Here is a 15350-nt window from a genome sequence, read left to right on the forward strand (position 1 = left end):
GTTAGGATAACTGGTCGGCATGGACAGGTTGGATCGAAGGGTCTTTTTTCGTGCTGTACATCTCTATGACTATGTCAACTGATAAAGAAATGCAGTAAGATGTGCACTAATAAATGCACTGTCCTCTTGCTTTTGTTGCACTTTAAATCAGCACAAGTTGATCATAATATTGCTCACAAGTGTCCTAATCTGGAGAGATCTCATCACATTTTTTCTGCAGCACACAAGTATATTGTGCCAATTTATCCCTGATAGGCCAGTGACAGAATGTGAAGAAATGAAGTCATTTGATTGCGAAGTCTACAGTCAATGCTCATTTTGTGAATATAAACGACTGCTTTTCTGACTGATGGAATTTCAAAGCTAAAGACATGCCGAGCCCCAAAAAAAGGGCCCACAGACAGTTAGTATTGTTAAAAATATCATGAAATAAAAGCCATATTTGAAAGTAGTCTCAAAATGAGTTGGGCTCCAATCCACCCATGGACATTTCTGCAAATAAATGACCCGATTACTGCACTGTTAAATGCATCTCTATTAAATTTACTTGACTTTACTATTCTTGAGTCTGGAATTTGCTGTTGGTTGCAGTGGACTTTATATCAGAAATTTAATTGAGTCCATTATGATATCTAAAGTGAATATTATTTCTAACATAATTTTTAAAATGCTGCAAAATCCTCTAAGGCTCAGTACTGAAATTCACACAAGACAATTGGTACAATTTAAGTGCATTACTTTGTTGTTCTACCAAACCACAATTTGCATCGTGGGGAGAGCTGCAAATGCATCTTTTAATAGTTAAATCACAAGGATGCAGCGCCCCAATGTGAAACTGTCCAATTCCAATTAATCATTAACCTTAAATTCAAGCCCTCAAAACAGTTAGTGATTCACAGAATTCAGGATGAAGTCAGAGCCATTTTTCATATAAATGACACCCAATATCTCAAGTTTGCCTGCACTGTTCTGTCCAATGATAGCTGCTCTTTAAACGAAGAGCTCAAATTCAATAATTCCGTCCTCATAATACCTCTCTATATCAAATCCGCTAATCATTCCTCATGTTCAATGGCAACTTTTCTTGCTGCCATGTCCCTCATCAACATGATGAAGGTAATTATCCCAAGCCTTTCTGAATAAATCTAAACTACAAATAGTGCATCTGATAATGCTTTTCACTCGTTCAGTTGTTCAATCCTGGGAAAGCATGTTAAAATTCACTTATTCAAGGTTTGTGCGAAGATTTGTAGCTCGGGTGCTCATTGTTGTGGTTCTGTTCGCCGAGCTGGAAGTTTTTGTTGCAAACGTTTCGTCCCCTGGCTAGGCGACATCATCAGTGCTCTGGAGCCTCCTGCGAAGCGCTTCTTTGATGTTTCTTCCGGTATTTATAGTGGTCTGTCCTTGCCGCTTCCGGGTGTCAGTTTCAGCTGTCCGCTGTAGTGGTTGGTATATTGGGTCCAGGTCGATGTGTTTGTTGAGGGAGTTTGTGGATGAATGCCATGCCTCTAGGAATTCCCTGGCTGTTCTGTCTGGCTTGCCCTATGATAGTAGTGTTTTCCCAGTCGAATTCATGTTGCTTGTTGTCTGCGTGTGTGGCTACCCGATACCCAACATGAGCAAAACTAATGTAGTTTACAAAATACCATGCAAGGACTGCACAAAACACTATATAGGACAAACAGGAAGACAGCTAACAATCCGCATACATGAACATCAACTAGCCACGAAACGACACGACCAGCTGTCCCTAGTAGCCACACACGCAGACAACAAGCAACATGAATTCGACTGGGAAAACACTACTATCATAGGGCAAGCCAGACAGAGAACAGCCAGGGAATTCCTAGAGGCATGGCATTCATCCACAAACTCCATCAACCTGGACCCAATATACCAACCACTACAGTGGACAGCTGAAACTGACACCCGGAAGCGGCAAGGACAGACCACTATAAATACCGGAAGAAACATCAAAGAAGCGCTTCGCAGGAGGCTCCAGAGCACTGATGATGTCGCCTAGCCAGGGGACGAAACGTTTGCAACAAAAACTTCCAGCTCGGCGAACAGAACCACATTCACTTATTCCCTCACACTCTTTTCAATGGGCTACATGGTGGCACAGTGGTTCGCACTGCTGCCTCACAGCACTAGAGAGCTGGTTTCAATTCCCGCCTCAGGCGACACTGTGTGGGTTTCCTCCCACAATCCAAAAATGTGCAGGTTAGATGAATTGGCCATGCTAAATTGCCGGTAGTGTTAGGTGAAGGGGTAAATGTAGGGGAATGGGTCTGGGTGGATTATGTTTCGGCGGGTCAGTTTGGATTTGTTGGGCCGAAGGGCCTGTTTCCACACTGCAGGTAATCTAATCTAATCTAAACATGTAATTAGATAATTCTAAATTCCCAAATGACCTTTCTTTTCTCCTTTTCTGAAGTATTAGCCAAATCTCTCTATTACATTACGGCTCTAGTATTTTACTTAGGTTTAGTTAAAAGAAAAATTCTAAAAGGTAAAAGACTAAAAAAAACTGATGAATTACTGTAACATTTTATTTCACCTTTGTAGCTTACACTCTATAACCATGGCAATGCCTGCAAGCTGAACATTACAATAAGGCGATGGCCTGGTTTCTAATCTGTTGTTGTCATACCTAACTTAAATAGATCAACGACCCAAAGTAGTAGCAACTTAGCCTAGTTAGCACAGATGTTGAATTTGGCATTTTTAAGATAAAACGCTCAAGATCATTTTTTTAAAAATGGAAGAATAAGACATTTGGCCCCTTAACATGCTCTGCCATTCAACAGGATCATGGCTGATCTGACAGTGATCTCAGCTCCACTTTCTGACCTGCTTTTCCAATAACCCTAAACTCCCTTGTGGATCAAATGTTTGTCTAATGCTGCCCTGAATATATTCATCGATGCAACATATTATTCTACTTGGAAGAGAGTTCCAAACGATTAACTGATACCCAGAAGATATTCTTCCATCTCCAACCTATTTTAGATCTGTGTTCCATATTGTCACAGACTCCTCCGGGCGGGGAAACACCCTTTCAGCATTTACACTGTCAAGCCCCTCAGAAGCTTACGTTTCAGTAAGATCACCAGGTTCCCACTTCATGCAGAATTCTGCAGTCTCAACCTAATTATTCTGCATCTTTATTTTTGCTGCCAAAGTGGACAACCTCATTTTCCTCATACTGTACACCATTCGTGAAGCCTTTGTTCAGTCATCTGTCATTTGCATCTTTTCATTGTCTAACCTTGTATCTGCAAATTTGGATACATTCTGTACCTTCATCCAAATCATTAACATAAATTGCAAATAACTGAAGAGCCAGCGCTGATCCGTGTGCATTCCACTCATTACATTTGTAAACGTGAAAATGACTCATTTATCCTGTTTCCTGTTAGTTAGCTAATCCTCTACCCAAACTAAATAATTAACACAATGCTTTTATAAACTTTACACAAATCTTTCAGAGCAACACAGAGCACATTTTCAAATCAAAATTTCACAATAAAGCTTTTTTGTAATCTTTTCGCCAAGCCCCATCATGCTACAAAACTCTACCTTTTACAACCGAGGATTTAAAAAGGTCCTTTTCAATGGAACAATTAGCACCAAATAGCCATCAGCTTCACACAGGCAATAACACTGCAAGAGAACCTCAACTACTGAGCCCAAAACACCTGCGCACAAAACAAAGGTTTGAGTAGAAAAACTTTCAAATGCAGTTAAGTGACACTACAAACACTGTTGAACCACTGAAGGGTACCACTAGCCATTCAAATTGCTAAATTTAACAGGTTAACAGCCGTCTGTAAATGTACGTCAATTTCATGGAACTAACTTGGAAAGAATTTCTATTTCCATTTAACTTCAGACATTTTGAAAACCAAACTCAATAGAGGACTGTTTTCCCTTATAGTCAGAATTAACTTGTTAAACATTTCACAGAATACAAACTATTGACAAATGACACTATGTAAAGAGGGGTGGAGGTTAAGGATTGCATGAAATATGTTAATTATTTTCTATTTCTGCTTGTAGAGGGCGCTCTGAGACTAAGCTTTATTTCTCTCTACATTCAACTCTATGCCTTCTCTTGCTTACTTACCTGCACACACTTGCTGAGAGTTCAGTGTTTTGCAGTTGGCAGGTAGTGTAATGTTGGTCGATTTCTGCTGGCTGTTGTTAGTTGGTGCTGTCCCATAAAGAACCAGCGTAAATTGTCTCAGAGTACCTGAACAGAGAAGCTCTATTACAAACTTTCTGCTATAAACAAGCATATTTAAAAAGCAATAACCAGGACAGTAGTAAAAGGACAAAGACACAACTTTTCTAAACACAAAATAGTACCTGAAAGCCACCAAATAGGGCAAGTAGGAACCTGTTAGTGAATGGCCCTTCAACATATTTTCCATGAAGATACTGTGTTGATGCTACTCCTTTAACAAAGTTAATCTGTCCTTGTTTTATCCCCCCAGAGTAATCAAAGGTAGGGGTTCCAATATATCTGGAAATATCTACTTGAAAAACCTTTGTTTCTTTAAAAACATGTACAATAAAAGGGGAGTGGCTAATTTTCCCAGTTCAGGGTTTGTTTTTAGCAAGCTTTGTAGCTGCCGATTAAGTTTTAGCTGGAAGCCCAGAGAAGCCTCCGGGGACCCAAAGCAGCAGTTCCAGGCTGACCCCTGCACCCCCACCCCCAATCCTCTGTGACATCTCTCCTGTAAGAACCAGTGTTTGATTTTATCTATTTTTGCCAAGGGGGTGTGTTTAAGGGGATGCTGCAAGTATTTAGAACAGCATCAAGAAATTAGATTAGAGTCGACTGGGTTTTCCGACAGGTTAGGTTGTTGTAATTTTGGTTCTCTTTTGTTAAGTGTTTCATTCAGTAGTCTGTAAATAAATTCTGATTTGTTTAAAACAGTGCTTGGAGCAGCTGCATCACTCCTGGAATATCCACTGTACACATGCTTAAAAAACTGGAAAAGTTAGGGTCTGGGCTCCCTTCTTGGAATGTTTTGAAGGGATCTAGCCTGGTCCACAGCAATACACACTAACTGTTAAGCTACCTTTTCTCATCTAGATTCAGATCACACTTGTGTTGAAAATGATTAGCTTATTTGAGAGTGTAAGAATCAACAAGTTTGTAAATATGAAGTTGTTGTAAATCAGACCTCAAAACAAAAAATGATATAACTACTCAGCAAGTCTGGCAGTGTCTGAAACTCTGCTACTCTCTCCACAGACGCTACTTCCAGTAGTAGCAGTATTTAACTTGTGAAATGTTGGAAAATATTGTTCCTGTTAGCATGTTAGCGGGCTAGAGATAGGAGACCTATACCAGGCAAGAATTGGGGGTAATTGAAGAAATATAGTAAATCATTAGATCATGAAATATACAAGATGCAGAAACAACATTTAAAACCAACCTGTATTTTGGAAGCTATTATAGGATTGTGGAAAGAACATGGAAAAAAGGCACGAGAGCAGATAGAGTTCCAGCAGTATACTGGCCTTTCTGGTAATACAAGTTTCTATGATTCACAGCAACCATTAGGAAAAAAAGGTTTTAGTCTAAATACTTAAAGACAATTATGGAAACAAACCAAAATTATTTGCACCAGAAGTATTTTCTATTTCCAGAACCCATTCTCCTGAGGGGTTTTCATCCCATGAATGAGTGGTCATGAATGCCCAGTCAGTAAATCCCTCAGATGAGTAGTCATGCTCTCTGCAGTAGATAAAAACACAATTGTGAGTGACTACAAAGCCTTATGGTTCTTCCAACGAAAACACCAAGAAAAATTGATACCATTGTTTTCTTTCATTTCTACCCTAACAGAATTAAAAGGACTGAAATGTCCACTCATTTAATCAATTATGAAAATGCTTAATATCCCTTCTCAACTTTATTACAGATCATTCAATATCAGCACTTTATATAGAAAAGGCAAGTCTATGATTTATTTGGTCAGTGTTGGACAGGAATTTAAATTGTGATCTACCGAAATCCCACTCCAAAGTCACCACATTTAGGATAGTGCTCTGACCATCTCCTATCCATTGAGGCAGACAGGATAGAAACAGAACACTGATTCTGATCCTGAATATAACGATAGTTAAAACACAATATTCACAGAAATGAGTAAATTCACATTTTGTGCAAATTATTGCTCGTGAAGACGACTCAGGTTGCTCATATTGTGCAAGTTCAATTGTCGAGTCAGTTATTAACACCCTCCAGTTTTGAACTCCCCCTATCAGGTGCTCTATATACACTGACAAAACAGACCTAGACACAAGGATACTATATATTTGATGATTTACCTTTGTTAAATGCTTTCACTAAAGATCAATCTCTATAAGCAGGATGACTCAGCTTGTTTTCAATAGCACCTAATATTTGCATTGCCTAACTGAATTAAATAATCAGAGCAATGATTGTGCACTTAGCTCTTTCTAGAGAAAGAATTCCAGTAAGTTACATTGGCAGGACTCCTTCAGAATACTGTAGCGGCACAAACAACAATAATAGCTGCTCATTTTCAAAATACCATTGTGCTTTGTTTACTAGCAAGTGACTTGCTGCGTACAGAATTTAGCAAAATGAGAGCTTTAGAGTGTGTCTCTAAATATTGTTTTAGGGAGTGCCAGACTGTGCATTGCTGTATCTAGTCAGTGTTGGTTGTCATTAAGGCCCTGATTGTGATCCTTGTCAGAAGGGATAAGCGAATGCTCCCTGGTGACTAGCTAAAAACTTTTGCTTTAATTGTTCATGCAATGTGGGTATCACTGGTGAAGTTAACATTGATTGCCAAGAAAGCAGTTAAGAGTCAACCACATTGTTGTGGATCTGGACTTACATAGACCAGGGAAGGATGGTGGATGTCCTTCCCTTAAGGACAATGGTGAATCAGTTTGGTTTTTAATCTGTCGTTACATTAAGCTAACTTTTTATTCCAGATTTTTATTGAACTCAAGTTTCACCATCTGTCATTGTGGGATTTAACAATATTACCCAGGATTCTGGATTACCAATCCAGTGATTTTACCACTAGGCCACCACCCTCAACTACAAATCTGCTGGTCATAAGTGGTCAGCCACTGATTGTGGACTAAGTTTCGAGTAATCTTTCTCAGCAATAAAATCACTCTTTCACTCCAATCTTCCATTGAGCTGTAGTTAATCACATTTGCAGGTCAATTAGGTAATCGAGTCAGTCCTCAGTGAGTCACAATGGACTGAACGTTAAAATCCTCTTTGTCAGGTACTAATCAACAAAATGTTGACAAAAAAAAGAGACACTTACAGCAACAAAATTTACCCATTAAAGAATTACAAGCTAATTTCTATCATCCGCGGGTTATTTAATATTAGTAATTTTCATGCATCATTCTCTTGAGCTGCAGCAACATCATACCTTGGTGCCAACAGAGTTGACCTCGTCCCCATAGGACTGGTGAGAAATATAGCCAAGTCTCCACGCTGGTTATATGATAGTGTAATCCTTGCCTGCACATGCTCTAAGGAGTGGATAAAATTTGAACTTCCAAGGCATGCATCAACCCTTTTTCGAATCTCCAATCGAAGGTTACCAATATCCCTGAAGAGATAAGTTGAACACCAGAACTGTAGAAATCCCTGAACTCTGAATTACATTAAGACAGTATCAGAATACCAATTCAAATAAGCTATCAGCATGCAGAATTAAATTATAATGTGGGGTCACAGTTTCAGGATACAGGATAGCAGATTTAAAACAGATGACGATAAAGTACTTCTCTTAAAAGGAGGTGAATCTGTGAAATGCACTAACTCAGACTGAGTAAAATTAAGGAAATAGATAGATTTTTAGTTAGCAATGGATTAAATGATTATGGAGCGTAGGCAGAAAGTGGAATTAAGGCCAAAAATGATATCAGTCATAACTGTATCAAATGGGAGAGCAAGTTTAAGGGGCTGAATAGACTACTCCTGCTCCTCATTCTTATGCATTTGTTAAGTCAATTGGAAACAAGGGTCTCCTGGGATGAGAGATTTATTGCAGTTCAAATTCTAAATCGAATCTTGTACTTTTCAGCTTAGCCTGGCAGGTAGAACTCCTGCCTTCAAACCAAGTTGTTTAGGTTTCAAGTTCCACCCAAGGACTTGAACAGAGAACCTAGGCTATCAATACAACATTGCACATTTATTGGAGATGTCAGCCTTAAGATGAGCTGATAGATATTCCACCCGCCTATTCTGGTGGTTCAGTTAAACATTAAGATCTTCAAATACACTTTGAAGAACAATACATGGCCTAATTTCCATCAACTTTTCTCAAGTACTGTAAGAAACAGATTAGTTTGACATACATGCATAGCCATGTGCAGCCAGGCTTAAGAAACTCACATACATGAATGTTTTGCAACATTTGAGAAATGTGCTGGGGCAATTCAAAAAAGCCTTCAGTTATTGCATTGAGTGCTCATCTGGATACAATATTTATATTTTCGGTTCTGCAAGTAGGTATCAGTCATCAGCCTGCATGGTGAAATTATAGTTCACAGGACAGACGTGGAAGAGAAAATGCAAAGTACAAACACAAGTGGAAAGCACATCAGAAAGTATACTGGCCAATAAGAATGTGCCTAAGCACTAAGTTTTGAGATTAAGAATTTGCACAACAAGGTTGTTGCAAACAAAGACAAATAGCTGGAGAAACTCAGCAGGGATGGCAGCTTCTGTGGAGAAAAACAGTTAACATTTTGAGCACTCCTCTACTCCAAATAACTCAAAAATGTTAACTGTTTTCTCTCCATGGATGCTGCCAGACCTGAGTTTCTCCAGCAATTTCTGTTTGTTTCAGATCTCCAGCAGCTGCAGTTGTGTTTAATTTTAGGATGGTTTTATTTTATTCACTCATGAGATGTGGACTTCGCTGGCTAGGCCAGTATTTATGGACTCTCCCGGGTTGCAGTGAACTGCTTTCCTGAACTGTTTGTGTGTTTGGTGGGTAGACCCACCTGGCAGGTAGACAGGGAATTTCAAGATTTTTACCCAGTGACAGTGAAAGAATGGCAATATATTTCCAAGTCAGGATGGCGAGTAACTTGGGGAGGAACAGTGTTGCCATGTAGTTTTGACCTTGTCCTTTTAGATGGAAGTGGTTATGGATTTGAAAGGTGATGTCCAAGGATCTCTGGTGAATTTCTGCAATGTATCTTGTCAATAGCACACACTATTGCCACTGAGCTTCAGTAATGTAGGGAGTGGATGCTTGCGACTGTGGTGCCAATGTAATACAGTCTTCAGCTCGAGGATAAATAGCATAAACAGATTATAGGTTTTTGATTAAGTCAGATTATTAGCATGTGTAAATTCTAAGAAAGTAATTGATAAAATATACAAGCACAAACATTTCCATGTAACATGAAGTTTCATAAATTCCCCAAATTTTTCTGAAACTCCCTGGCATGTGATTACTTTTGTTCAAACCACAACTAGACTGCAGAAGTTAACAGGCTCAAGGCAACCCTGATGTCTGACAATCAGCCCTTAAAGAGTTTAAAGTTGAAGAATTTGCAGCAGTATCAGATAAAGCTGAAGATTATCATCTCCATTATAATATAATGCAATTAACTTCACTCTCAAGTTGAACTGTATTGCTCGAGCTGTTTATTTTTTTTCTGTAGAACGTGGGCACTGCTGGCAAGACCCAGCAATTGTTGCCCAGTTCTAGTTGTTTGTGAACTGATTGCCCCTGAAATGGCTTACAAAGAGTCTACAAAGAGTCAACCACATTGCCGTGGATCTGAAATCACATGTAAGTCAGGTCAGTAAGGACAACAGATTTCTTGCCCTCAAGGACAGATGGGTTTTTCCAAATTTGATTGTGGTTACTTTGTCAACTTACGCTAGTTTTTATTTCCAATTTTTCAAACAATTTGAATTCAAATTTTATCACCTATCATACAAGACTTGAACCCATTCCAGAGGCTATGGAATACTGGTACGGTTATATTAGTGTTATGACACCATCTCTCTAGTCAGTACAAAAATCAAAATGCGTGTACCATATTCAGGCAAGTTGCTTCAAACACACACATCCTACTGATAAATCCGCACAATAAGCTCATCATCACATTTCCATGACACTAAAATTGGCAAGGGATATACCTACATTATTGATTTCTTGTTTAATAGACATTCTGCTGCAAATAATAGAACTTACTGTTTCGCCTGTCAAGATTCGAACAGGAGCTCACCATCATACAATGAAAATTGGATTAATACATTTTTAGTGAAAATGATACTGATTAGATTACGTTATAATAGAATGGATAACATGTCAGGCAGAATTCTACAGGGACAAAAATCCATCAAGGAGTTACTGTATATAACATTTCCATCTAGAAGTAGCACTGAGATTTTACTTTATAAATAACTTGACTTATGAAGTTATTTTGCTAATTTAAATATTAATACACTACTATTTTAAGACTGAACAATTTTAAATATGGCTGCATTTATGATATCACACAAGAATCAGGTTGAGATAAGCTTAAGTCAGGGAACTATAGACCGGTGAGCCTGACCTCGGTGGTGGGGGCAAGTTGTTGGAGGGAATCCGAAGGGACAGGCTGTACATGTATTTGGAAAGGCAAGGACTGATTAGGGATAGTCAACATGGCTCTGTGCATGGGAAATCATGTCTCACAAACTTGATTGAGTTTTTTGAAAAAGTAACAAAAGAGGATTGATGAGGGTAGAGCAGAAGATGTTATCTATATGGACTTCAGTAAGGCGTTCGACAAGGTTCCCCAGAGGAGACTGATTAGCAAGGTTAGATCTCATGGAATACAGGGAGAACTAACCATTTGGATACAGAACTGGCTCAAAGGTAGAAGACAGAGGGTGGTGGTGGAGGGTTGTTTTTCCGACTGGAGGCTTGTGACCAGTGGAGTGCCACAAGGATTGGTGCTAGGCCGTCTACTTTTTGTCATTTACGTAAATGATTTGGATGCGAGCATAAGAGGTACACAGTTAGTAAGTTTGCAGATGACACCAAAATTGGAGGTGCGATGGACAGGGAAAAGGGTTACCTCCGATTACAACAGGATCTGGACCAGATGGGCCAATGGGATGAGAAGTGGCAGATGGAGTTTAATTCAGATAAATGTGAGGTGCTGCATTTTGGGAAAGCAAATCTTACACTTAATGGTAAGGTCCTAGGGAGTGTTGTTGAACAAAGAGACCTTAGAGTGCAGGTTCATAGCTCCTTGAAAGTGGAGTTGCAGGATAGGATAGTGAAGGCGGCGTTTGGTATGCTTTCCTTTATTGGTCAGAGTATTGAGTACAGAGTTGGGAGGTCATGATGCGGTTGTACAGGACATTGGTTAGGCCACTGTTGGAATATTGCATGCAATTCTGGTCTCCTTCCTTTTGGAAGGATGTTGTGAAAGTTGAAAGGGTTCAGAAAAGATTTACAAGGATGTTGCCAGAGTTGGAGGATCTGAGCTACAGGGAGAAGCTGAACAGGCTGGGGCTGTTTTCCTTGGAGCGTCGGAGGCTGAGGGGTGACCTTAGAGATTTACAAAATTATGAGGGGTATGGATAGGATAAATAGATAAAGTCCCCTGGGGTCAGGGAGCCCAGAACTGGAGGGCATAGGTTTAAGGGTGAGAGGAGAAATATATAAAAGGGACCTAAGGGGCAACATTTCCACGCAGAGGGTGGTACATGTATGGAATGAGCTGCCAGAGGATGTGGTGGAGGCTGGTACAATTGCAACATTTAAGAGACATTTGGATGGGTATATGAATAGGAAGGGTTTGGAGGGATATGGGCGGGGTGCTGGCAGGTGGGACTAGATTGGGTTGGGATATCTTGTTGGCATGGACGGGTTGGACCAAAGGGTTTGTGTCCATGCTGTACATCTCTATGACTCTATGTGGAATAAAATGCAGGCTTTTAGGTGAAGTGCGCTGAAAGTCTGATAAATAATTGGACTGGAGTGCACATGAATAATTCTATCACTATTTATACATTGTTTATAATGGAAACAGCCTGTTTTAACTGGTTACCTATAAATGAACTTAAAACAATCAAAGCTAGAAAACAAAAATTAGCAGGAATACTAGCCAATTACCCCTTCCAAATTGGAGATAAGATTAGATTCCCTACAGCATTGAGACATGCCCTTTGGCCCAACAAGTCCATACTGATCCTCCAAACAGTAACCCACTCAGACCCATTTCCCTCTACTACGGGCAATTTAGCATGGTCAATTCACCTGACCTGCACATCTTTGGATTGTGGGAGGAAATCAGAGCACCTGGTGGAAACCCATGCAGACACAGGGAGAACGTGCAAACTCCACACAAACAGTTGCCTGAGACTGGAATTGAACCTGGGTCCCTGGGTGCTGTGAGGCAGTAGAGCTAACCACCGAGTCATTGTGCTGCCGTAATGTTTTGTTTCACTCCTGCTGCTGCCTGTCTAATATCAGACCACTTATCACACCTGAGTTTCGTGGTTTGCTTACTGTGGCTGAGTGCTTTAGAAGCAATGCCACGAAGCCTTTACATTAATGCAACAAAGTGCAAGGATTATATTGAAATACTTTAGACAATAATATAAAATAAGCAATGTGAGGTAGTAAAACAGGAAAAACATTTTTGGGAACTGTATCTCAACAGACAATAACAAACTGGATATTAAAATGATTGCTTCGGTTTTCCTTTTCTTTAATCTTTCTGAATAAAGGTAATTTGGCAATAACACACAATAATTGTATCAGATCCATTGCAAGGGTCTTCCATTTCATATTGGCAGTAGACAATTGTCCCTTCATCAGAAACAGATTATTAGCCAAGTCTCTCTCTCTCTCACACACACAGCTCTCAAACATCAATCTTTAACTCTGCTATTAAGCTACTGCTGACACTACTGTGTAACTGATCTGTCAGATCCCCCATCATCACAAAACAACTATTCATTCCTTGACCTGATTAAGCACAAGTAGCAATTAGTGAGATGCATGAAACTTAAATGAGATATCCAGTACTAAGATGTCAGGTAACAGTCAATTCCTTTTCATTTCTTTTCCGTGAAAAATCTTATCAGACAGCTTTTTATACTTTCAAATTTTGAAAAATTCAAATACAACTTGATAAATGTTAATTTACACCAGGAAGCTTCAAAGCTATTTTAATGGTGGTGTTAAAATGGCAGCACAAGTTGAGTCAGCTTGTAACCCGACTTCACAGGGCATTGGTAACAGGACATGCCCAGCTCACACAGCACAGGGCATGATTTCTATAAAGTACTACACTGGAGCTGTGAGCACTTCCAGGACTTATTTTAAGTGTGCCAACACTTCAACTTGCACTCTTATCAGCTGCAAGCTGCACTGCGTGCACACGGAGAGGTCTGAGAGATCAGATTCAGTCAGGCAATAAAAAGTAAAGTGCAGCCACAAATTAATCAGCGACTTTTATTCTGGGGTTTGTTTTCAGACAGACAAAAATAAAAGCCAAATACTGCAGAGATGCTGGAAATCTAAAATAAAAACAAAGTGCTGGAAAATACTCTGCTATAAAGAGAAATAAAAGTTAATGTTTGAGTCCAGTTAGACTCCTCTTGGGAAGAACCATTGTATTGATGTTAGTTAAGACAGAAGCTTCAATTTAAAACGTTGATGACTTGATTCAGTAGTTACATAGGTGTTAAATGGAATTGACCTCCGACATAGAAAGAGGGAAGATAATTGTGAATTGTGAGCTAACTGATCAAATAGCCTTGTTACATAGCATGGATAAGAACTGGTGACCTTCTTGACCATGTTCGGGGAAGAGAGCACTACAGAATGACATGCTGTCTCTCGATAGTCAATGGAATTGGAATCGTAAATTTTGTATTTTTTCTTTTCTGCAGACACCAGTGGCTGTTACCACGTGAACCAGAATCATCTCCAACATTGGGAGAAGCTTCCTGGGGATTGTTTGGTTAAGATAAGCTGCAGATTTCAGTATATAAAGCTGATCCATGATCCAACATGATGTAACAATTCAACTGGACCTGTCACTGGGACAGAAGAATTGATCTTCACATTATAGGTTCTGGGAGAGTAAGATTTGGTTGCTATTGAATATCAGGTATGAACAACGTACATGGCTGGGACGTCTTCCAAGATCCTATTAAAGTTTCACAGATTGATGACAATTAACCAGAAGTACTGGAAAACACCACCCTATACAAGACAAACCATACCCTGACCAGAAATCCATATCTTTAGGATGGGATTGGTATGCAAATTAAAATTGATGCAAAAAGGCGATAAAGAACTGTTCATGTAATTGCAGCCAGAATTTATTCACTAGCATTGTCCTTCACACACATCACAATCCACACTAACAGAAATTATAACATAAATAGTAAATAACTAAGTAAAAGCTACAACAATTCTATGATTGCATGAATGACAAGTTATGATAAAACACCGCTTATTTTCAAGGAAATCAAGGTTAATGACCTGCAACACTTACTTTGGCTCAGATATGATAACAATGACACATTTCCGTTGATCTCCAACGTTTGTCCAGTCCTTAGCTAGTGCAACCATTGCTCCAGCGTCCAACAGCCCATATCCATAGGAGTGACTGACTGTATGAGAACAGGAAGTGTCAGTAATACAGCTTGTAACAATATTCCTGTCCTTTTTTTAAAAAAAAATTGCTAAATTTACAATAAAATTGCTTAATGCGTTTTTAAAATACTGCAAATGTACAATTCAGAATTTGCCTGTCCAGTCATCTGAAGTAGTGAAAATTCTCAACTGATCTCACCAAAATTCTGAAATTGCATTGCTACCATCTCATAAATGGAAAGATGCAGTCATTGAATGTACAGTACATTGATGCGTGCAGAGAGGGGGAAGACAAAAGGGACAAGGGATTCTATTGCAGGTGTGATACTGAACACAGAAGGCTGCTCAAGGACAGGATACACATCAAACTTTTCTCCTACCTTTGAATTCCTAACTTAAATAGTCCAAAGAACAAATCTTTTCTCATCAACATTTTATTCAGATGCTGCTTCTTTTGCATTCTCTTGCCCAACAAAATTTGATAAGCCACATTTACAGATGATCGAGCCTCGAGGAAAGGCTACACAAGACTAAATTCTACAGAATCTACATTTTTTGATGAAGTTTTAAGTGGGAAAAGCTTAACATGTATTCAAATTAAACCAGGAAAACAGAACAACTAAATAAATACTTTATACAAGTATTACAATAACTTCTTTACTCAAGTGTATAGAGTAATCTGCCAGCTGAATAACAGAA

At 39.2% G+C, this 15350-nt stretch overlaps 1 protein-coding gene across 2 annotated transcripts in view; it reads right to left on the reverse strand.

Moving 5' to 3' along the window:
• The window catches only part of LOC132834659 (furin-like), a 104108-nt gene that overhangs the window by 5370 nt on the left and 83388 nt on the right, over positions 1-15350 (reverse strand). Inside the window, exons 11-14 of one of the 2 annotated variants that reach the window (XM_060853593.1) lie at positions 14551-14668; positions 7443-7625; positions 5643-5752; positions 4130-4255 (exon numbers count right to left, since the gene is read on the reverse strand). In XM_060853593.1, coding sequence (XP_060709576.1) covers positions 4130-4255; positions 5643-5752; positions 7443-7625; positions 14551-14668 — 537 coding nt within the window. Of the gene's footprint in view, positions 1-4129; positions 4256-5627; positions 5753-7442; positions 7626-14550; positions 14669-15350 lie in introns of both variants that reach the window. The other variant, XM_060853592.1, reaches the window with a different exon arrangement.

The sequence above is a fragment of the Hemiscyllium ocellatum genome, chromosome 42 (assembly GCF_020745735.1).
Source record: "Hemiscyllium ocellatum isolate sHemOce1 chromosome 42, sHemOce1.pat.X.cur, whole genome shotgun sequence".
In the NCBI taxonomy this organism is placed as follows: domain Eukaryota; kingdom Metazoa; phylum Chordata; class Chondrichthyes; order Orectolobiformes; family Hemiscylliidae; genus Hemiscyllium; species Hemiscyllium ocellatum.